The sequence below is a fragment of the Pseudophryne corroboree genome (assembly GCF_028390025.1).
Source record: "Pseudophryne corroboree isolate aPseCor3 chromosome 3 unlocalized genomic scaffold, aPseCor3.hap2 SUPER_3_unloc_3, whole genome shotgun sequence".
Classification (NCBI taxonomy): Eukaryota; Metazoa; Chordata; class Amphibia; order Anura; family Myobatrachidae; genus Pseudophryne; species Pseudophryne corroboree.
This window is the reverse complement of record NW_026967519.1, coordinates 2,532,296-2,557,361: the sequence shown is the minus strand read 5'-3', so window position 1 is coordinate 2,557,361 and position 25,066 is coordinate 2,532,296. Positions and strand designations below refer to the sequence as shown.

General features: G+C 46.2%; 1 protein-coding gene across 1 annotated transcript in view; it reads left to right on the top strand.

The window, feature by feature from the left end:
• LOC134984001 (zinc finger protein 135-like) overlaps positions 1–13,502 on the top strand; it is a 41,033-nt gene extending 27,531 nt beyond the window's left edge. The window contains exons 8-13 of the mRNA XM_063949660.1: positions 8,114–8,141; positions 8,186–8,303; positions 9,241–9,346; positions 10,469–10,566; positions 10,689–10,797; positions 11,677–13,502. Coding sequence (XP_063805730.1) covers positions 8,114–8,141; positions 8,186–8,303; positions 9,241–9,346; positions 10,469–10,566; positions 10,689–10,797; positions 11,677–12,770 — 1,553 coding nt within the window. The 3' untranslated portion in view covers positions 12,771–13,502. The remainder of the gene's footprint in view (positions 1–8,113; positions 8,142–8,185; positions 8,304–9,240; positions 9,347–10,468; positions 10,567–10,688; positions 10,798–11,676) is intronic.
• Positions 13,503–25,066: the final 11,564 nt, after the last annotated feature.

Below are 25,066 nucleotides of genomic sequence, written 5' to 3'. Positions count from 1 at the left end.
AAGATTCACTCCCAGTAGGCGGCGGCTTAGCGTGAGCAACTCTGCTAAAATCGCCTTGCGAGCGAACAACTCGGAATGACCTCCATAGTAAAGCCATCTCTCCATACAGGGACTGTGACTTAGGGGAACAATCCTTGTGGTGAGAGAAAAAGCGGGAACCGCTGTGAGAAGTGTGTAGTGTATGGTTGTACCCTCTTGAGACATTGGGCCTAATTCAGGGGGTAATTCAGTCTGAATTACTATGCGCAGGGCGCACAGTGCTTGTGCAGCCGCTGCGACCCAGGACGTGGCCAGTAGCTCCCTGCCAGCTCGCAGGAGCTGTGCTGACAGAGAGCTACTTGTCAGGTACAAAATCATCGCCGCCGACAATGCTTTTGTACCTGTGATAGGGATGGGCGGGGCGGACTGACATACTGGGCGGACAAGCCCTGTGCTGGGCGTCCCCCCGCATGTCAGAGTCATTTAGCACATCTACAATCAGTTTCACAGACATGCGGCTGGCCGGGAGCTACTCGTCTCTTCCTGGGTCGACACGCCTGCGTTGCCCGGACCACGTCCCCAAACCGGCGGCCAAACGCCGCCGGACCCACCCCCTCCCTGTCCATCGACCGCCTCTGCCTGCCAATCAGGCAGAGGCGATCGCTGGGCTGAGATGGCCATCGGCTCTCTGTCATGAGCACTGCGTCTCATGCTCATGCGCAGTTCAGACGAGTGTGGTATTAAAAGTCGACAGTAACTAGGTCGACAATGTCTAGGTCAACCACTATTGGTCGACAGTAACTAGGTCGACAGGGTGTCTAGGTCGACAGGGTCTTTAGGTCGACATGTTCTAGGTCGACGGGTCAAAAGGTCGACATGAGTTTTTAATGTTATTTTGGTGTTGTTTTCTTCGTAGAGTGACCGGGAACCCCAATTAGTGCACAGCAATCTAAATTGCAGTGTAAAAATAAAGCAGCCAGTATTTACCCTGCACAGAAACAAAATAACCCACCCAAATCTAACTCTCTCTGCACATGTTACATCTGCCCCACCTGCAGTGCACATGCTTTTGCCCAACTGCTAACAAATTTGCTGCTGCGATCAGGTCTGAATTAGGCCCATAAATAGGACTGCCCCCATCAGTAAGGATCAAAGCTCTTGGGAGTGAGAACACTTCCCAGACACACAGTATGTAATCGCAGACCATGTTGAATTATGATCATCCATAAAACAGGCTCAGCACAGGGGTGAGGAATGGACCATTAGGGAACGGGGCCCATTCGGATGGTGTAATCCTGCCATTTAGGCATAGGGCTGGCCATAGACCATCGATGATTCGAAATCATTGATGGTCTATGGCCGATGTAAAATACTTTTACCATCGATGGGAAGAACCAGATGGTTTCCTGCCATCGATGGTTCACTGAATCTTTTTTTTATTTTTCTCGAAGTGTCAGGGCACTGAGCTTAGCCCTGCCTCCTGACACCCGCGAAGTCACGCCCCCGGGCTCTGACTGGTCCACATTTCATTACACAGCAATGCAGGGATGACCATTGACTGGTAAAACCATTGATGGATCACCATCGAGGTAATCCATCAATGGTACCATGGACAACCCACCGATGTCCATCCCTATTTAGGCCATCTTGGGGCTACATTCATCAGAGCAAGGGCATAACATCGGTGGAGTAGAGTAAGGGCATGTTTGCACAACTACGAACACAAGCAGCCCAGAACACAGATGGGCATACGCCTGAGATAGCCAGACTGCAGGATAAGTGCAAAAAGCAGATGATGACCAACACAAGCACTAAGCTTCTGATTGGCTGCATGCAAACGCTGTGCTGACAGGGGACTGATTGGTTTCTTTGACACTGAGGCATCCAGGGCCGTCTTTTCGTATGGGCTCAATGGGCTCTTGCCCAAGGGCCCCAGGAGTATAAAGGCCCTAGGCTTATAGCTGAGGGTCCCCTCTCTCCAGGGGTACCAGATTTTTGAAAATCGGCCCCGGGGAACCAGAGATATCTGACTTGAAAGCAGTGGTCTCCAACCAATCCTGTTAATTGCTCTTCCCAGCCAGATATCTCGGGTTCTTTCTGATTTAAGAGTTTTTCTGAGGGTATAATCCTAAAGCTGGGAGTCTCCCCTTTCAGTGGACACTGGCAGCTTGTCTCTACTATGCCCAGAACCAGAGATATCAGCCTTCCAGCAGCTGGTCCCTGCTCCAGCTCCACACGCCTAACATGCAGTTTTATATATTCGTTGGTGGATTGCATCATCTCCTGAACTCTGATCCCCAAGTATCCAGAACCTTCTGAAAGGTGAGTTTCTCTAGATTTTTATCCCATTCAAAGCTAAGAAATATATTTTCAGGAACTTGAGATATCTGCAGTCACGCAAGCTGCCCTCCCACCGGAAAATTATAAATATTAAGCCCACTCCACTATCCACCCCTCCCCTACATATTAAACACCCCCTACCACCCTGGAAGTCATGTACTAGGGCTTCTTCGTTCAGCCCAATGACCCCTTCTACAGTTTAGCCCCATCTGTGCAGTAATGGAGTAATTAACAGAAATTACTGCTCCAGGTCCTACATGCTGAGCTGAAGATAGAACACCCCCTACCGCCCACAGGACATCAAAGCTGCCGCTGATAGCAGCCCCCACCCCTACCGGTGTGTGGTATTGAAAGTCGACAGTAACTAGGTCGACAATGTCTAGGTCAACCACTATTGGTCGACAGTAACTAGGTCGACATGTTCTAGGTCAACAGGTCAAAAGGTCGACATGCGTTTTTAATGTTATTTTGGTGTCGTTTTCTTCGTAGAGTGACTGGGAACCCCAATTAGTGCACCGCTTCGCTCGCCATGCTTCGGGCATGGTGCCTTCGCTCCGCTACCGCCTGGCACACTTTACCGTTCCAATCGTAGTCCACGTGGATCGTTAAGTATGAAAAGGTTACAAAAAAGAAAAAAATTGTAAAAACTCATGTCGACCTTTTGACCTTTCCACCTAGAACATGTCGACCTAAAGACCCTGTCGACCTAGACACCCTATCGACCTAGTTACTGTCGACTTTCAATCCGGATCCCCCCCTACCGCCGGAGGATGGGTAGGGGGCCCAGTGCATTGCTGTGCCCAGGGGCCTACACTGCTGTAAAGACGGCCCTGCAGGCATCAGCTGTGCTTTTGCAAGTACACGTGAGCAAAACTTGTTTTTTATTCGTAACCAAAACTTTTGGGCTGTTCCTGCTGTATTACAGAGGGGTTTATGTTTAATTGATGCATTAGGTGCAAAAATGCATCTTATGCACAAAGACAAATGGTTAAAATATGTGTGCAAGTGGGGCGCAAATGTCTGCGTCAGGTCTCAGTTACTGTTGCTGCCTGGATGCTCTCCATTCATCGCCCCTATAAGCCTCTCCCAGCCATACAGCGCCCCCATACACCTGTCCTATCCACAAACAGTGTCCATACGTCTGTCCCATCCATTTAGTGCCCCCATACGCCTCTCCCAGCCATACAGCGCCCCATACGCCTGTCACAGCCATTCAATGCCTCCATATACTTATCACATCTTTCAGCTCATTATTTTTCGTTTTGCAGAACATCACCCCAATAATGACATGTAATTATTACCCAAAGTAAGTTAAGTAAAAAGCTTATAATTGCCTAATGATTCATTAGAGGGGTTATTCCAGGGGTTCTGAACCAATTCCTGACATTATTACCTTAAAATAGCGATTTTCACCAGCTGTGCACCTGCTCTGGGGCTGTGAGAAAAAAAAGCTGCGTTAAAGCCTATTGAGAATTACAGTGGATAAAATTCTGCAGGTAACTGATACCAAAATAAAAACTGTGTGCCCCCTGCCATTTTACCTCACAAACTGGGTTTAATGCCCCATAGTTATTTATTATTATTATTATTATTATTATTATTATTATTATTATTAACAATAGTTATTATTATTATTATTTATTTTTTATTATTATTATTATTAATAATAATTCTTATTATTTATTATTATTAATTTTTATTTAATTATTATTAATATTGTTATGATTATTAAAAATATTTCTTATTATTTACTATTATTATTATTATTTATTAATAATTATTACTATTATTGTTATCATGATTGTTATTATTATTTTAATTAAAATGTTTTGTTATATTATAGTTTATTAATAATGATAGTAATAATAATAATAATTATTATTATTATTAATAATAATGATAAACTACAATATAAAAAAAAACTATTCTTATTATAATAATAATAATAATAATAATAATAATACAATATCAGGTTATTACCAGCTCAGTAATAAAGCATACAATCAGACCTATTACCTCAGTACAGTAACACAGATCCTCCTCTTCAGCATATGCCATCTAGTAACAGGAAATAGAGAGGACTGGACAGTGGAGAGAGAATAGGGAATTTCGGGACTTGTAGTCTTATAATCACAGCAGGTCCTGCTTATTGTAGGTCGGAAAAGTTTTTGGGCAACAACAAGATGGTCCCCTTGCGCTGAGGGGACAGCTGGAGACGCGCTTATTGTAACACAGGTCTTTCCCTGGTGATGAAGTGGACGCTCTGGGTCGTTTGGTGACGTCACACGCTCCATCTACAGTGATGGCAGGGAGCCGTGGAACGCACAGCGGGCCGGAAGTGACGTCTACAGGAAGCTGGCAGCAGCCAGAGAGAAAGAGAGAAGCGACAATATTAAAGGTACCAGCAGCAGCTGCAGGTAAATGTCTCCTCGTGTGATGATGGGCCCTTCCTGCAGGGCTGGGTGTTGTCTGTGTGACACTAGTGCTATCATGATATATATATTTATTTCAGTGACTCAGTGTATGCTATAACTGTATTGTATGTGACTATTACTGTGTGTGCCATAGAGTATCACTGTGCAGCTGCGCCCCCTCACCCCATGCATACATACTGGGCTATAATCCCTATGGAGAACTATGCAATGTACAAAGTATTGTTATCTTGCCTGTGATGATGTCATCAGTGTCTGCTGATGTCATTGATTCAGATAATGGGATGCAGCCATTAGCACCTCTCCCTGTGCTCCCCATGTGTGGGGCTTCTGTCCCCTTCCCGATCCAGGGGTCAGGTTGGGAGAAACGTCCCATTCCCTGAATGGGGGTGCCTTCCATGGTGGGAAGATAAGGGCACAGCCTGCGATGCCTGAACAGCGCCCTTACACCCTTATGCCATCATGGATGTGACGTCATGCCATTTTATTACTGATGCCACCAGAAAGCTGGGTAAGGTGGCACATAGTCTTAACAGCCCAGATTCTTTAGGTAGAACCATTCAGAGCCTCAGACACAGCGGGGGTACTCGTATGTGTCTTCTCTCATACAGTAGAATAATTGTATACCACGGATGCCAGCTACCATATATTCGTTCACCTATAAATCCCCGTCCCCGTCCCCCACAGCATTACTGCTACTCATGCAGACTATAGCAGAGCATTATAAGTCGCTCTGCCTGGGACCAGTACGGTTGTTACTTACTTCCAGTTTATTGCACAGAAGAGCTGCGGTTCCGGAAGGTGTTCCACAGTGACGTGAGGTGAGGCAGAGCATTTCTTGTCATACTCCAGTATACACCAAAGATTGGACTTATGTAAAGTATCTGTAGCCGCCCACTGGGAGTGTATTTTAGCTTAGCAGAAGTGTGAACGAATGTATCGCATTGCGGCTACAAAAATTCTTTGTGTAGTTTCAGAGTAGCTCAAAACCTACTCAGCGCTTGTGATCACTTCAGATTATTCAGTTCCGGATTTGACGTCACACACCCGCCCAGCCACGCCTGCGTTTTTCCTGGCACGCCTGCGTTTTTCTGTGCAAACTCAGTGGATCCCTACAACCAGGGGTGTGAAAGTAAAGTAAATATGGTCGACCGGCAACCTTGGGGTAGATGCAAGTTGCCTCGGGCTGCATAGCGGGTAAGTGCACTCATATGCCGCACTTACGGTAGCCCTGAACCCGGGGCGAGTTGATGTGGCATTTATACGGCACATTACGGGGCAGGCGTCTGCTGCTATCGATCTCATTGTCTTACAAAGCATAATATAGCACCTTACAAATGGAATGACAGTGCCGTTATCGGGGATCGGCAGTGGGTGCATTTAAACCTAATGTAAAGACAGATCCCCTTAGCCATTATATCGGGTGTAGTATGTTATGCCGGCGACCAGCATACCGGCGCCGGGATCCCGACCGCCGGCATACCGACAGCATGGCGAATGCAAATGAGCCCCTTGCGGGCTCGCTGCGCTCACCACGCTGGGGCCACGCTATTTATTCTCCCTCCAGGGGAGTCGTGGACCTCCAAGAGGGAGAAAAAGTGTTGGTATGTCAGGTGTTGGGATTCCGGCGCCGGTATACTATGCGCCGGGATCCCGACAGCCGGCAAACTGAACACCACCCCATTTTATCTACTACATTTAAACAAGTATCGTGACATGCTTCAAGTAATAACGCCCACATGGGTAAAATGCGTTCTGCCCTTGCCAGGATCCCAACACCGGGTATGGGTCAATAGGTCGACCACTATTGGTCTACATGGTCACTAGGTCGACATGGAAAAAGGACGAGATGAGTTTTTTGACCTTTTTTTGGTGTTGTTTTCGTCGTAAAGTGACGGGGAACCCTAATTAGTGCTCGCCATGCTTCGGGCAAGGTGCCTCGATCCACTACCGCTGCACTCGGCACAGGTTACTCTTCTCGTATTCCACGTGGATCGTAAAGTATGAAAAAGTTAAAAAAAATTGAATAAAAAAATGGGAAAAAATCATGTCGACCTTTTTCCATGTCAATCTAGTGACCATGTCGACCTAATGACCTTATCACCCCAGCACCAGCTTTATGAGGTCTCCTTACTCAATGGTGACTTTGTTGGGATACACTTGCCGGAATCCAGTTGGTAGATCAACCTTCAATAGGTGGACCCCAAATGGTCAACATGCATTAGGAAACAGGTACAAGGTAGACAATACAAAGGGTTGACACAACTTTGTAAAACAAATTGATTCACTTTTTTCAGCTATTTCATACTTTACCATCCACGTGGATTACGGTTGGGGGCAGTAACCCATACTGAGTGCAGCAGGGCACCTTGCCCGGAGCATGACGAGTGAAGTGGTACACTAATTGGGGTCACGTGTGGTTAAACATACAAAATGGCACCCAAAAATGCACATAAAAACCTGTGTCAACCATTCAATGTCGACCTGTTGAACTTTTTCATGTCAGCCATTTTGACTGTGGACCTTTTTCATGATCTAATGAACCATACCCAAACTTGCCAATGCCAGTTCAGTGAGTAAGTACATAGATGAGCATCACGCCTGGCATAGGGCTAACCTGCCTTTATTTTCATTGCCCCTAGTGTTTGTTATATTTATTAATTGATCAGTGCTCTGAAATTAACCCTTCATGGAGACACCGATCTTCGTACCAACCGTGTAAGAGATTAGGATAGAAAGGATAGTATAATAATAAATGGTCGGCAAGGACTAGAAGTGATTTGCTGGTGACTTATACCACAATCACCCACTGTTCAGAGAGAGATTGAGGAAACAAGGTCTACGTGGGCGGTCAGGAAGGAAGCAGCCGCCTCCCTCACAGCAGGACGCAAGTCTACGACTGAGGACTCAAGTTTCAGATCGCCTGAGTGTAGATTACAAAAGTCTCTACTCTTCTCCACAATTTACCAAGAGGTAAACCATGGATCGATCACTGATTTCATAATGTGTTAGCTCTCTAACATTGGGTCGCCACCATCCCCGCAGGCCTCTGAGGTGGTCTGGTAGGGTCGCAGTGACATCACTCTTATCTCTATTACTGACACAGGGACCTGACTGGGGAGGTGAGGGAGTCTGGGAATGTCACAATGATGTCGCTATTATCTCCATTACTAACACAGGTACCTGACTAGGGAGGGGAGGGGTTCAAGGTGTGTAACATTAACATTGCTCTTATCTCTGTAAATAAAACAGTGGAGAGGTGAGGGATTTTGGAAGTGTTACTTACTACTGGGATTCTATGAACTACTAGTTAGTCTTATGTAATAGGTAGTGAAATGTATCACTGTATTTTCATTATACAGGATTACGCAGTTGTGTGGAAGACATTTGGTGAGTGTGTGTCACTCATCAGCCATCCCCGTATGTCGATGACTGGGCAGGACCCAGAGCCCCATCCCGGTGCCTCCACCTCACTCATTGATACATGAGAGACACAATGACCAGAAGATCCTGGAACTCACCAACAAGATCATTCAGCTGCTGACTGGAGAGGTGACTGCTGGGAATGGGGCATTATACAGTAACACCAGGTGATGTGTCTGGGTGATAACTGGAGAGGTGACTGCTGGGAATGGGACATTATACAGTAATAGCAGGGGATGTGTCTGGGTGATGACTGGAGAGGTGACTGCTGGGAATGGGGCATTATACAGTAACACCGGGTGATGTGTCTGGGTGATGACTGGAGAGGTGACTGCTGGGAATGGGGCATTATACAGTAACACCAGGAGATGTGTCTGGGTGATGACTGGAGAGGTGACTGCTGGGAATGGGGCATTATACAGTAACACCAGGGGATGTGTCTGGGTGATGACTGGAAAGGTGACTGCTGGGAATGGGACATTATACAGTAACACCAGGGGATGTGTCTGGGTGATGACTGGAGAGGTGACTGCTGGGAATGGGACATTATACAGTAACACCAGGGGATGTGTCTGGGTGATGACTGGAGAGGTGACTGCTGGGAATGGGACATTATACAGTAACACCAGGGGATGTGTCTGGGTGATGACTGGAGAGGTGACTGCTGGGAATAGGACATTATACAGTAACACCAGGGGATGTGTCTGGGTGATGACTGGAGAGGTGACTGCTGGGAATGGGACATTATACAGTAACACCAGGGGATGTGTCTGGGTGATGACTGGAGAGGTGACTGCTGGGAATGGGATATTATACAGTAACACCAGGGGACGTGTCTGGGTGATGACTGGAGAGGTGACTGCTGGGAATGGGACATTATACAGTAACACCAGGGGATGTGTCTGGGTGATGACTGGAGAGGTGACTGCTGGGAATGGGACATTATACAGTAACACCAGGGGATGTATCTGGGTGATGACTGGAGAGGTGACTGCTGGGAATGGGGCATTACACAGTAACACCAGGGGATGTGTTTGGGTGATGACTGTATCATTGTGTGTGTCAGGTTCCTACAAGGTGTGAGGACGTCACTGTCCATTTCAATAAGGAAGGACACAAGGGTCTGTACAAGGACATTATGAAGGAGAATCACCGGCCCCTCATAGCATTGGGTAAGAGGACGCTGTAGCTTAATGTATAACAAAGAGCATCTTTTATGTCTGCCTGCCAGGTTCATTTATAATGTCAACAATCATAGGCTACAGTATGTAGGCAGGTACTCCATGTCAACAGAGTACATGTTGCCATGATCATAATGTTGACATGCAGAATTTGAACATGTCGATGCTGCCATAAAGTCGACATCTTAAATGTCGACCCCTCACCCTAATTCTAACGGTGGCTGTTCATATACTCCTTGTCCATAATCAGTATAAATACGATGAATATTCAGTTTGTTTTGAGTGTCATCAACGTAAAGATGCTATTGTAGACCATGGATGGTGATGGGATTACAAAGGGTGGAAAAGAAGGATGGACCCATGGGGGAATCCTACTGGTGGAGCAAAGGAGGGGAGCTAGAGATTGAGAAGGATTGGATGGAGAGGTGGGAAAAGAACCAAGAGAGAGAACAGATTTGTGAATGAGGGTGTTACAGAGGGTTACAGAGGAGAAGGGTGGTTGACCATGTTGAAGGCTGTAGACCGATGAAGTAGGATGAGGAGAGATGTGGCCTTTAGGCTTGGCGGTTAGAAGGTCACTGGTGCCCATGATGAAGGCAGTGTCAGTGGGGTGGAGGGGGCAGAAACTAGATTTAAGAGGGGGGAAATAGGAATGTGGCGAGGTGAAAGTATACAGTCCTCTCAAAGGTTGGGTCCAAAGCGAAGAAGAGAGGTTCAGCATGGAGAGAGGGTTTCTTAAGGGTGAGTGAGACAAAAGACTGGTTGAACACATACACAAGGTGGTAGCAAGCAGCAGGAGAGAGTGAGCAGAACAGGTGGTAAAGGAATGGGGTGAAGTGGGCAGGTAGAGGGAGGGGTGTTGAAGATGAGGATGTGGATTTTGTCCCCAGTGGTGGGGGAGACAGGTGAAAAGGTGATCTGGGTAAAATGAGTGGAAAGAGGTGTGGAGAGGAGGATGAGGCTTGGGGTAGCTACTAACTATTGCAGAAGTTGGTTTTGATGTTTCACCTTTGACACCAATCACCTAGTAGTGCGGAAAATCCTTGAAGACACTTAGACACATATGATAATCACATGTAAACAAAATATTCAGCCGCTATGTGTCTCCTACAGATGGATCCATGTACAGACATAGCCCAGAGAGTTGTCCCAGTTCTCCATATTCCCCGGATCACACAGAGGAGAATCAAGGTATCTCAGAGGAGTATCAAGTAGGTGGAAAGCAGGGTCCCTCCAAATAAAAAAAAATATCAAAGTATTCTTGTACCTTTATCAAATTATTAGACCAGACCTTATTAAATGTGGTGTTTCCTTTGTTTTGTGGATTATTTAGGTTGATGACCTGCTTGATATTAAAGTTGAAGTAATAGATGATGATGAAGAAGAGGAGGAGATACAGGAGGGAGATGATCAGCCGTATAATGACGAGGAAGACTCTTCAGGTGAGTAATAATTAATACATACATGATAACTGGGGAACAGAATGTGGCATAAACTTAAAATGTGTTAATAGAAACAGCTTCTCAATTTACCAGATACAGCCCCAGCATGTAAAGTCTAAACAGATGATCAAGCATATTGTTGTCAAGGTTTCAGGGCTCCCATGCCTTTCCTCAGGCCTACATCAAGCAAAACCGCACTGTAAATACCATAATAGGGAGTGACCATAACACCTGACTGACCACAAGAGATTCGCGCCTTTCACTCCTGTTATGGTATTTAAGGTAAGCCAGCCTACTTGGTTTTATGCTTGCTGTTTTGCTTGATGTAGTCCTGATGAAAGCGCTGGGGTGCCCTGAAACGTTGACAACAATGTGTTTGATCATCTGTTACAGCATGTACCGGGGGCAGTCGGATTTGCCCGCTCTTTTGAATTGGGTTGTCGGGTCCATTCCGATAACTGCATGTCGGAATGGACCCAACTGTTATTGAATATTCCCCTAAAGCTGTGTTAGGGCATTCTGGGATGTGCAGAACCACAATAGATGGACAGCCGCAGTTTGGCCCTGTCTGGTCTAGAGAGGATCCCGGGCAACGGGCAAGTTAACCTTTACTAACAGAGCCTGGTGCCCACGCCTTATAACAAACATGCTGCAGCTATATACATAAGACCGCTTACTATTCAGCTGTCATAGAATATGCCATTAAAGATTACAGCTGTACATTTTTTTTATTTTATCATTGTAATTCTTAGAAATTGTAATATAAAACATGATTGTTCATTGTTCCTCATGGTAATAACAATAAAAACAACGCTATTTTGTATGAATTAGAGATTAATACATGCTTCTTATTTCCATGCATTGTTTTGTTCTTTGCAGATCAGCACGACAGCGGGAATACCTCGGACGGGCACCCCATTTCATCTCCAAATTGTAAGATAGAAGATGAGGACATCCCGCCGGATTCCCCAGGAGAAAACCCCAGTGCCGCAGGCATTTATTCAGCAGATGTATCCTCTGACCCTTCTGCCTATGAGATATGTCCCTCTGATATTGTCACGCACAGTATAACTCAGACAGGTGATAAAATATTTCCCTGCTCCGAGTGCGGGAAGTGTTTTACTCGAAAAACCGGTCTCCTTTTACACCAGCGGGTCCACACGGGCGAGAAGCCCTTCTCATGCTCCGAGTGCGAGAAATGTTTTACACAGAAATCCAGTCTCTTCAGACACATGAAAATCCACGCGGGTGAGAGGCCGTTTCCCTGCACCGATTGCGGGAAATGTTTTACGCAGAAGTCCTACCTGGTCATCCATCAGAGAATCCACACAGGAGAGAAGCCTTTCATATGCTCCGATTGTGGGAAGTGTTTTACCAAGAAGGCCCATCTGGTGGAGCATCAGACCATCCACTCGGCCGAGAAGCCCTTTGCCTGCGCCGAGTGTGGGAAATGCTTCTCCCGTAAAACCATCCTCCACAGTCACCGCAAGTCGCACACCGGCGAGAAGCCATTTTCCTGTTTTGGCTGCGGGAAGAATTTCATGCGCAGGACAGATCTGGCCAGGCACCAGAAAAGCCATACCGGCGAGAAGCCATTTTCCTGCTCCGAGTGTGGCACCTGTTTCACCCAGAAGTCCAGCTTCGACCGGCACATGGCCATTCACAGCGGCGAGAAACCGTTTCCCTGTCCCGACTGCGGGAAGTGCTTCGCTCACAGGTCGCACCTGGTGTATCACCAGAAGATCCACACCGACGAGAAACCGTTTCCCTGCTCGTACTGCGGGAAATGTTTTACGCAGAAGGCGTATCTTCTCAAACACGAGAAGACGCACGCGGGGGAGCAGGAGTTTCCCTGCTCTTACTGTGGGAAGTGTTTTCCGCTGAAATCATATCTTGTCAAACATCAGAGAATACACACCTGCAAGGAACCGTTTGCACGTCCTAAGAGCGACACCGAGATCGCGTCATCTTAAATAACAATTCACGTAGATGGCGAGTAATTTTCACGCACGGACTGTTGGGGAAAGTTTTACATGCAATCACGCACAGTTTGCCTAGGTAATGTCTTGAATCTAATGAAATATAGTTTTGGGCCTTTACCCTGACCGAGCACTGCCTTGCTTTATCTTGTCACTCAATACCCAGTGCTCACTTCCTATTTACTATTTTTAGAATGTGCCTTTTTGTGTTATAATAGATTATTCTGTATATAGTTTATGTTGCAGTATTACACTACCTTTCAGGTACTTTACTCCCTCATAGTTTTGCTCTAAATGACTATTGAAGAGAGTCTAGAAAGCACACATCTATTTCTTTTGATGTCTCCTGTGCATTGCGTTTCCCAGTATGTCATATATTTGACCACGATTAAAGACACTGTTTCCTTCAGGGTCCACAGTAGATCCACAGGATACACATTGGGTTGTAGGTGGCGTCAGAAGTGTGGGCACCAAACGGTTTAAGCTTTTGGGGCTCCCAGCATGCATCGGTCCAGCCTCCTTATAACGCCGCCTCCTGGCCCAGGGAAGTCGTTTTTCTTGTTTGGTACGGCAGGAGTGGTGTGGCTGCATGACAGTATGCTAGTGACAGCGCAATTTGACACATTGAATATGCACATATATTAAAGCGGGATGCAGTCGCTTTACCTCCAATCATAATCCCGACGGACTATATACCGACACCCATTGACCGATGGTCGAAATCCCGACAAGGTCTAAATACCGACACGGACTAAATACCGACATGTAAAATACCGACAAGGTCTAAATACCGACATGTAAAATGCCGACAGGTCGAAATACCGACACAAGTTTTTCATGATTTTTTTCATTAAAACCGACTTGTTCATACTTTACCGTCCCAGTGGACCTGGAGGGGGAATATAATAGTGTGCCGAGCGCAGGGAGGCACCGTGCCCGAAGCATGGCGAGCGCAGCGGTACACTTTATATGGTGTCCATGTTCATTTATGTCGACATACACACAAAAAAACATCAAAAAATGCATGTCGGTATTTCGACCTGTCGGCATTTCACATGTCGGTATTTAGACCTTGTCGGTATTTTACATGTCGGTATTTAGTCCGTGTCGGTATTTAGACCTTGTCGGGATTTCGACCATCGGTCAATGGGTGTCGGTATATAGACCGTCGGGATTATGATTGGCGGGATTTCATACCGATCCCATTAAAGCCGTTACCATAGAGCGGGTCACTTTTCTCTATGGTAGCCGCAATCTTCTAATTTTGCAGTTGCCATACTGTCGTATGTTGACGGTAATTCGGCAACTATTGGTGTATTTACCTTATCGTTTTTCGCAAGTTATAATGATTGCCTGTCGGTATGTGTAGGGAGTACCGTAAGTGCATTGCCAGTTACCCCACGCATTCACCATCCTTGCCGGATCAGATCTTGTGGGGGCGAAGGGGTTTAAAAGCTCTCCCATATGTGCGTTGGGGCCGGCCTTAATTGCAACGGCTGCAATACAACACTACAAATCCAACATGGAAGTAGTAACGTTATTACTGGTAAACCTTATACTTTTTACTTTCAGTATTACTATTTTCAGTATACGTGTGTGGCGTCACCACATATCCACAGCGGGTAACGGGAGCCAGGGTTGTGAATGTCAGAAATGCTGGCTGGCTTTCCTTTGTTTCTCCCAAACAGCCAATAAGCGCTTGCTTAACACAGTTTTACTATGGGAGATATGCATAACAGTAAAATGTATTCTGAAGACTTTAATGTATATGGTTCCGTGACCTGCTTCACTAGCTGCATTGGTCTTCAACAGTGATATGCGCACTTTGCTCAAACGCGTTTCGTGAGGCCACCAGCACTTGGCTGCGTTGTGTGTGGAGGGGAGTGTTTCCCTGAGACCCTGGTAACTGCAGCATATGACACCAATGTCTATATAAGGAGATGTGATGAATATAAGCCCACATAACAATTGGAAAGTTTGACTACGATAAGTGTATTGTATTTAGTGAATGGGCATCTTCAGCTACAAATGACCATTCACTGCGCTCAGTAGATACATTTATTAAAATTATTAATGGGATTGTAAAACCTTCGGATGACTTTAGCTTATTGCCTTTTGCATGCCCTTTGTCAGTTTTAGGAACTCGATCTCTCTAAAGGAGATGGACAATAGCTTTTTATAAAGGAATAGCTGTTACTACGTTTTGCAGAAAATAAACTGGTATTTTGCAAACACACTCTGGTCTGCTCTTTTTTTTTTTTTTACATATAAACTGCAGTAATTTATTTTCTGGGGATTATCGGAAGCCCAGTAACTTCCCCCTTGTACAGGTTAAATTTAAATCCCACCTATGCTCAAATTACTGCCCCCTCCCAGTAGAGTTCATATATCATGATGAAATCCATGAAGGCCTAGTTCCCAAATCTCACATGAACATTTTCTGAGCAATAAACAGGGCCACCCGAAAAGTAGGCCCAGTTCTGAAAAACCACCCTAGCCATTCCTGTTTGTTGTTTTTGTTTGTTTTGTTTTTAAGTAAAAAACAATCACTTTTAAAGTGTAAGTTTGCGAGCAGGGCCCTCTCACCTTTCTGTCTTTTATTACCCAGTTTTGTTGTATTCCTGTAATTACTATTTTATTCCCAATTGTAAAGCTCAATGCAATACGCTGGCGCTATACGAGTAACTGTTAATAAACAATAAAATAACACCGTGCCTAACTAAATGTTTCTCTAGATGTTTCTACTGGACATCAAAGTTGTTTCTACAACGAGCGTGAGAAAATGCAGGTGCATGCTCTAAACTAAGAGCACTGGCAATCAGTACAATTATAATGTAATAAACGCTTAGAATTTAACATGGAGTAAAGTTGAGGTTCTTCGCATAATTTGGGCCAAAAATATGGTCCCCACCTGCCACGGCCTGGCGACCTTATCAGGTGGGTCCCTAACATTCCTAAGGATCAAGTCCAGAGCACGGGACACGCCAGGCCAGCACAGCCCAACCTTCTAAAATGAGAAAGCAATAGAGCTAAAGGCTGGTACTACAACATAAAGTGCACTAAAGCTACTTTCTTTCTCACACATACTGAGGGTGAGATCTTGAGGCGAGCTTCAGAGTGAAGTGGCGATCAATTACACGTTACTGGGATGGGAAGGCAAGCATTTTCTCTTGATGGAAGATTTGCTCTTGGGCTATGTACTAAGCACTGGGGAGAGATAAAGGACCAGCCAATAGGCTCCTGCCATGTTACAGGCTGAGGGATCTATGTACTAAGCCGTGGACAGAGATAAAATACCAACCAATCAGCTCCTAACTGCCATGTTACAGGCTGTGTTTGAGAAATGACAGGAGCTGATTTGCTGGTACTTTATCTCTCTTCGTGGCTTAGTACATCTGCCCCTTGGGCTTTCTTTTTCATCCACTAGGGGTCACTGGAGTACTCTTGGGATATGGACGGCTTCCGTAGGAAACAGCACTGAATATTTAAATTTAGAACACTCCACCCCTCCATATCCCCGAGTACCTCAGTGTTTTTTCTGTGCTCAACGTAGTAACAGCTCTGTGGCTTAGTCCACAATTACTTTGATTTATTTTATTATTATTTTTGAATATTTTTTCTATTTTATATACTTCCCTTTCCCCCTTCCAAAAGGCAGGGTCAGGGATAGTGCAAGCTGCTGATAGCAGCAGTGGCGTGTCGGTCCTCACTGAATGAGCACCCTCACAGCCACACAGAGATCTCCTGCACACAGGCTGGCCGGCGCTTACTGAGAAGCCCCGTCGGAGCCTCACCACAAGGGAGTGCAGGTATGTGTGCGGGGCGGACAGCTCTCGCTGCCGCCCCGAGGTGTGGGGACATTGATTTACACTGGGTTCCCTCTACTGACCCGCCGCTGCTGCTCCGGCCGCCGCTTCTCATAGCCCGCCCGCTGCTCCGGCCGCCGCTTGTCATAGCCGGCCGCCACTGGTCATAGCCCGCCCGCTGCTCCGGCCGCCGCTTCTCAGAGCGCTGCTCACACCGCCGCTGACAAGCCACCGCTGCTCTGGTAATCATAGCGCTTCACAGCACGCTCCCCGTCCCGCTTCCAGGTCCCGCTGGCGGCCCCACGAGCCCGCTGCCCGGGCCGCACTGCATCCGCAACGGAGCAGACGCGGGGGGGTGGGGGAGAAGGTACAGCAGCAACATCAGCAGTATGATATAAAGGCTGTAGGCTGTTTTATATTGGCAGGGATGGTTACACAGGCTGTTTATAATATCAGTATGAATACTGCACTGTAATTATAAGTTAAGCATGGCAGCCATTTTAACCATGCTTCCTGTGTCTACCTCTGTGATTCCAGAACGTTCCAGTACTACATCTCTACTCCACCGGAGGCGCAGGGGTGTTAGTGGGAATTTGGGATCACATTTCATAGTACTGGCCACGTGTACTGCACTTGGCCAGATATATATATATATATATAGAGACGCCTTACTACTATTTTACTGAGTCGTGCAAGTGTCTGTTTTTTGTGTATTGTATTGTCTGTCGCCATAATGAGTAAGGCACCAGCAAAAACTAAAAAGCATAATTGCAAAGTCTGTAGCAGTGTGTTACCGGATGGATCTACCACATGTACAGTATGTTTTGTGGATTTGGTTCAGAATACAATTTCTGCTCCAGTTTTACAACCAATTTCCTCACGAACCCTCCTTGGGAAATGTTAGCAAATGTACTGGCTGGGTTGCAATCAGAATTGACCGCCGCTCGACAGGAGCGGGAAACGGCAAGATCTGAGTCTAGGGTGAGACCGCCAGAACTACCGGAGGCGTCTCAGCCTTGTGTAAGGCCCAAATCCATTTTGGGTAAACGGGATAAATTTCATATGTCTTATGATTTTCCAGTTTCTGCTATATTGCATTCTGACGATTCCATGCCAGATCTCACGGAACAAGATGAGGGTGAGGAGGGCGAAGTGGAGTCAGATGGTGAGGATTTTAACAGTTCCGGCATTGATGATCTCATCAGAGCGGTGCGTCAGTCTCTGAAGTTTACTGAAACTGAGGAGCCTCTCACAAATGATCAGGTCGTATTTACTAAACGACAAAAAACTCCAATTAGTTTTCCTGTCTCGGAATCTCTTAATCAGATGTTAGTAGAAACACGACAGAATCCAGATAAACGGTTTTCTATACCTCGCAGATTTAAGTCTAGTTACCCGTTTCCAGACTCGGTAACATGTACATGGGAGAATCCACCAATAGTGGATTCGTCAGTGTCGAAGCTTACCAAGAAATTAACCATACCAGTGCCAGAAGCTACTACGCTTAAAGACCCTTCAGATCGCAAGATAGAAACTATGCTAAAGTCCATGTATGTAGCAGCAGGAGTGATGCTGAGACCTGGATTGGTTGGCATCTGGGTCACTAAGGCGCTCATAATATGGATTACAGAACTCAAATCTGCTTTACATGACGAAAACCTGATACTTCTTGCAAATCAAATGGGTGAGGCTGTAGAGTATCTCTGTACAGCGTCTACTGACGTCTGTCCGCTCACTTCTCGTATTTCATCGTCGCTAGTTACGGCACGAAGAGCACTCTGGCTGCGTGCTCATCATGCGGAGGCAGAGGTCAAACGAGGGATAGAGGCGTTACCTTACGATGGCAAGAAGTTGTTTGGTCCTGAATTGGACGCATGGATTGCTGAGGCTACGGGAGGAAAGTCTGTTTTCTTACCATTGCCTCCACCGGTATCAAGAAGGAGGTACGCTGGACCTTCGTTCAAATCCTTTAGACCTCAGTCCTTTCGAGGACGTGGCAGAGGAACAGCCACGCCTGCTAGACGTGGTCGTGGACGTGGTTTCCAACAAACCAACACAAGTCGCCAGGACGCTAAGGTTACCGACAAACCAGTGGCATGACGGGCTACCAGCCCATCTCGGTTCTCCGATTGTGGGAGCACGCCTTCAGACGTTCCATTTGGCGTGGTTCCACACATCCGCGGATGGGTGGATCTGCAATTTAGTGTTAAAAGGTTACAAAATAGAGTTCGACTGTCTTCCGCCTCTGCGGTTTTTCAAGACAGGATTGCCTCTGTCGGATGACAAGAGGGCGGTTCTGCAAATTGCCATTCAGTCCCTACTGGATTCAGCAGTTTTGATTCCGGTCCCTGTACATCAACAGGGTCACTTGAAAGTTTGGGATTGGATATTAGGATTATTGAATGGATAAGATCTTGGTTGAAGGATAGAAAACAGAGAGTTGTGGTAAATGGAGTGCATTCACAGGAGGGAAATGTTACCAGTGGAGTACCCCAGGGATCTGTACTTGGACCAGTGCTTTTCAATATCTTTATTGGTGACATTGCAAATGGGATTAAAGGGAAAGTATGCCTTTTTGCAGATGACACAAAGGTATGCAACAGGGTAGACACACCAGGTGGGGTAAAACAAATGATTGAGGATCTAGGTAGACTAGAGGAATGGTCAAGAGTCTGGCAATTACAGTTTAATGCCAAAAAATGCAAAATCATGCACTTGGGTCTCAAAAATCCTAAAGCTAAATACAGTATTAATGGCACTATACTGGAAACTACTGAGGAGGAAAGGGATCTAGGAGTCACTATTTCAGATGACTTAAAGGCAGGTAAGCAATGTAACAAGGCAATGAGGAAGGCTAGTCAGATGCTTGGCTGCATTGGGAGAGGAATCAGCAGCAGAAAGAAAGAAGTAATAATGCCACTGTATAGGTCATTGGTACGGCCTCATCTAGAATACTGTATTCAGTTCTGGAGGCCATATCTTCAAAAGGATATTAATACATTAGAAACTGTACAAAGGAGGGCAACTAAAATGGTGCATGGCCTACATCACAAAACATACCCAGAAAGACTAAGAAATCTCAATATGTATAGTTTGGAGCAGAGAAGAGAAAGGGGGGACATGATAGAAACTTTCAAATATATGAAGGGTTTTAACAAAGTCCAGGAGGGAAACATTCTCCAAATGAAGAGAAGCAATAGGACACGAGGACATACACTGAGACTGGAGGGGGGGAGGTTCAGGGGAAATTTGCGGAAAAATTATTTCACAGAAAGGGTAGTGGACAAGTGGAATAGCCTCCCATCAGAGGTGGTAGAGGCTAAGACAGTAGAGCAATTTAAACATGCATGGGATAGACATAAGGATATCCTTACAAAGAAATAAGGATCAAATAAGGTTAGTGATAAAAAAAAATAATATATAAAAAAAAAAAGGGGGCAGACTAGATGGGCCAAGTGGTTCTTATCTGCCGACAAATTCTATGTTTCTATGTTTAGGGTTATTATTCCAGTCTGTTTGTGGTACCGAAGCCGGATGGCTCAGTCAGACCAATATTGAACTTAAAGGGTCTCAATCAATACGTAACTTACTACAGATTCAAGATGGAGTCTCTGCGTTCCGTGATTGCGGGTTTAGAGCCAAAGGAATTTATGATTGCGCTAGGTCTCAAGGATGCGTACTTACACATTCCAATTTGGCAGCCTCATCAGAAATTCTTGCGGTTTGCAATACGCCAGAACCATTACCAGTTTCAGGCTCTACCGTTTGGCCTGTCGTCAGCGCCTCGGGTATTCACCAAAGTGATGTCTGTGATGATAGCTCATCTCAGATCCCTGGGAGTGACAATAGTTCCGTATTTAGACGATCTGCTCATCAAAGCTCCGTCTCAACAGATGCTTCTCCAACATGCGCTGCAAACGTACGATGTACTGGTTCACCACGGTTGGATTGTCAACTTCAAGAAATCACATCTAATTCCGTCTCAACGCCTTCAATTCCTAGGTATGATTCTCGATACGGTCAATCAAAGAATTTACCTACCACAACAGAAAGTACAAATTCTACGCCATCTAGTACAATTAGTGCTCAAGCCACGCACAGTGTCTGTACACTTGTGCATTCGCCTCTTAGGCACAATGGTGGCAGCTTTCGAAGCGCTTCAGTTCAGAAGATTTCACTCGCGTCCATTTCAACTGAATGTGCTCGCCCAGTGGTCGGGCTCGCATCTGCAGATTAACCACAGGGTGAGGTTGTCGCCAAGGGCAAGAGTGTCTCTGCTCTGGTGGCTCAAGGAACACAATTTAACCGCAGGGAGACTGTTCGGAGGCTGGAATTGGATAATTCTAACGACGGGCGCCAGTCTCAGAGGTTGGGGAGCGGTAATTCAAAATTGTCAGCTCCAGGGTCTCTGGGCGGATCACGAAAGATTGCTGTCTATAAATGTCCTGGAACACCGCGCAATTTACAATGCGCTCCGGCAAGCAGTGCACATGATTTGCTCTCAGCCTGTCCAAGTGCAGTCAGACAATGCGACGGCGGTCGCATACATCAACAAACAAGGAGGAACGAGAAGCCGCATGGCAATGCGAGAAGTAGCTCGAATCCTCAATTGGGCGGAATGCCACCAGGTGATATTGTCGGCCGTGTTCATTCCGGGAGTGGACAACTGGGAAGCGGATTATCTCAGTCGTCGGGATTTTCATCCAGGAGAATGGGCATTAAATCCAGAAGTGTTTCACATGTTGGTTCAGCGATGGGGTTATCCTCAGGTGGACCTGATGGCGTCTCGACACAATCACCAAACGCTTCAGTATGTGTCCAGCATAAGAGATCCAAAGGCAGTGGCGGTGGATGCTCTCACTGTCGCGTGGCCGTACAGTCTTGTGTATCTGTTTCCACCGTTTCCGTTGCTCCCTCTGGTGCTAAAACGGATCAAAAGAGAGTCTGTCACAGTCATACTAGTGGCGCCTCATTGGCCTCGGAGAGCTTGGTTCTCGGATCTCCAAGGACTACTCGCAGACGATCCTTGGCCGCTCCCACTACGTCCAGACCTGTTACAACAGGGTCCGTTCCTTTACCCCGATTTAGCGCGGCTGCGTTTGACGGGGTGGCTGTTGAGACCGCCCTCTTAAGTAGAGAGGGCATTCCAGAATCGGTTATACCAACCATGTTACGAGCTAGGAAGCCGGTTACGGCAGCTCATTATTACAGAATATGGCGTGCCTATATAGGTTGGTGTGAAGCTCGGAAGTTTCCGACATCATTTTTCAAGTTATCCCGCCTTTTGTTATTTCTACAAACGGGGTTGGATGGAGGACTGCGTTTATCTACACTAAAGGTGCAGGTATCTGCTTTGTCAATTTACTTTCAAAGACGATTGGCTCTATTGCCGTCTATACGCACTTTTCTCCAAGGTGTCCTCAGAGTACAGCCTCCATTCATTCCACCTACAGCGCCATGGGACTTGAATCTGGTTTTAGATTTCTTACAGTCTTCATATTTTGAACCCTTACAGCAAGTGGACATAAAGTTTCTCACTTGGAAAACAATTTTTCTTCTAGCCTTAGCTTCGGCAAGGCGTGTTTCAGATTTGGGTGCCTTGTCATGCAAGTCACCGTATTTGGTGTTTCATGATGACAGAGCGGAACTTCGGATGAATCCCGCTTTCTTACCAAAGGTAGTGTCATCTTTTCACATCAATCAACCAATAGTAGTTCCTGTGTTGACAGCACATTCTGGAACTCTGGATGTGGTACGCGCATTACGCGTTTATGTATCCCGAACGTCTTCAGTTCGTAAGACGGATACGTTGTTTGTTCTCTATGATGCTGCCAAGATGGGTTGGCCAGCGTCTAAACAAACCTTATCCAGATGGATAAAACTGACCATACGTCAGGCTTACCTTCATGCTAGGTTACAGCCGCCTACATCAGTAACCGCTCATTCCACACGTTCTGTGGGAACTTCATGGGCAGCTGGTCGGGGAGCTTCTACGACGCAGCTTTGCCGTGCGGCTACATGGTCTTCAGTGCACACGTTTGTGCGCTTTTACAAGTTTGATACGTTTGCGGCATCAGCATCTAGGTTTGGCCGCCTAGTGTTACAGGTGCCAAACAGCTCTCCCGCCCACGGGGGAAGCTTTGGTACGTCCCAAGAGTACTCTGGTGACCCCTAGTGGATGAAAAAGAAAATAGGATTTTGGTACTTACCAGGTAAATCCTTTTCTTTGAATCCATAGGGGGCACTGGACGCCCACCCAGAGCAGTTTTACCTAGTTTGTGGTAAGTTCAGGGGATCTTATGGTAACACACTCTCACCGACTTGTTCAAATTATCAAGTGCTGGTTATGGTGTCAACTGTTTAGTTGTCAGTAACGTTATGTGTCAACTTTGTTGTCCGTTATGTTATATGTAATACTCCATTGTCAACCTCTCTATAGTTCCTGTTCGGCTCAGTAAAAAACACTGAGGTACTCGGGGATATGGAGGGGTGGAGTGTTCTAAATTTAAATATTCAGTGCTGTTTCCTAAGCAAGCCGTCCATATCCCAAGAGTACTCCAGTGCCCCCTATGGATTCAAAGAAAAGGATTTACCTGGTAAGTACCAAAATCCTATTTTTAGGAGCAAGTCGAGTTATGTGGGGTTTTTTTTTTTTTGGGGGGGGGGGTTCAATTCGGATTAGACTATGGCCCTCATTCCGAGTTGTTCGCTCGTTAGCTGCTTTTAGCAGCCGTGCAAATGCTAAGCCGCCGCCCTCTGGGAGTGTATTTTAGTTTAGCAGAAGTGTGAACGAAAGGATCGCAGAGCGGCAACAAAAAAAGATTGTGCAGTTTCAGAGTAGCTCCAGACCTACTCAGCGCTTGCGATCACTTCAGACTATTTAGTTCCTGTTTTGACATCACGAACACGCCCTGCGTTCGGCCAGCCACGCCTTCGTTTCCCCAGGCACGCCTACGCTTGTATCTGACACGCCTGCGTTTTTACACACACTCCCCGAAAACGGTCAGTTACTACCCAGAAATGCCCACTTCATGTCAATCACTCTGCAGCCAGCAGTGCGACTGAAAAGCTTCGCTAGACCTTGTCTGAAACTACTTCGGCTGTTGTGAAAGTACGTAGCGCGTGCGCATTGCGGCACTTACGCATGCGCAGAAGTGCCGCTTTTTTGACTAAACACTGCGACCGAAAACAGCTAGCGAACAACTCGGAATGACCCCCTATGTCGGATGAATGCAGGATAAGCGAACAGGCAAGTATTGGTAAATGTTTTTATTTTTTGCTGGAGGGCAATTTTAATTTTTGTTCTGTAATATGGGGGTGCTATATTTCTTCTAATAATATGACTGGAATTTTGTGTTTTACTCAAAGGGGGCAAGATTTTATCTTTATATTTTCAAAGGGGGGGGGGGTGAACTTAGTTGACACTTGGGCAGAGTGAAGGCCGGAGTAGGCCCTCAATGGAAAGAGTGAGGATCAGTGGTCTGACGCTACCAGATCCTGCAGTCAGTTGTTACAGCCTGCCAAATAAGACAGTGGCCACACCTGAATGGGACCTGGTGCAGAGTAGTATGCAAACCTGCGATGGTGAGGGGTCTGCGTATGACGTGTCCGTTCGGGGAAGGGGAGGGTGGCGACGGCCATGGGGACCGTTTTTAAAAAAATGACGGGTTGTCCCATCTGCAGAACAGCAGGTTGGACGACCCCAATGTTGGTAGGTGGGAGCGCGCAATTCTGGGTACACATCAGACTATGTGTACGATATGTCGCTCTGATCCATGGCATCCGATAATCCGATTCCTCAAAGTCACATGTCATCACTGTATGCATTTAAAGTTGCGGTTTTTAATCTCTAAACATATCTAAGAATATTTCAGTGAAAGTTTTGTGTTAATCATGCACCAATAAATGGACAATCTGTTCTCTCAGACAGAAATCCTGAAAACATGACCTGTTGTGGAAACTTGAGGGTCCGAGTTGAGAACCACCTGTTTAAGCAATTATTCTACAGCAGAGGCCAGAGGAGATAAGCCACGAGAGCAGGAAGTCGAGTCATTTTCTGTCATCACGTATTCTCTCTATTTCCGTGTATTTTTTACATCTTCTGGTAGTTGATATTCCTCTTGTTTTGAGTGGACCTGAGTTAGGGATGGCCATCGGTAGGTTAATCATCGATGGTCACAATCATTGGCACCATTGGTGGTTAACCTTGATGGTATAAAACCACTCACAGGTAAACCATTGATGGTCTAAACCACTAATGGTCATCCATGGGCAATGGATTAGTAAACTGCAATCCAATCAGACCGTGAAGGGGTAGAGTCTTGCGGTCCATCGGGAGTGGAGCTAGACTCCGTACCTGGTATTAAGCATGAGGGGGGCTCTCATCGTACTGTCTCTACCATCGATGGTGGTGAACCATTGGTTCTCTGCCATTGATGGCAAAACTATTTGACACTGGCTGTCAACCATCGATGATTTGTAATC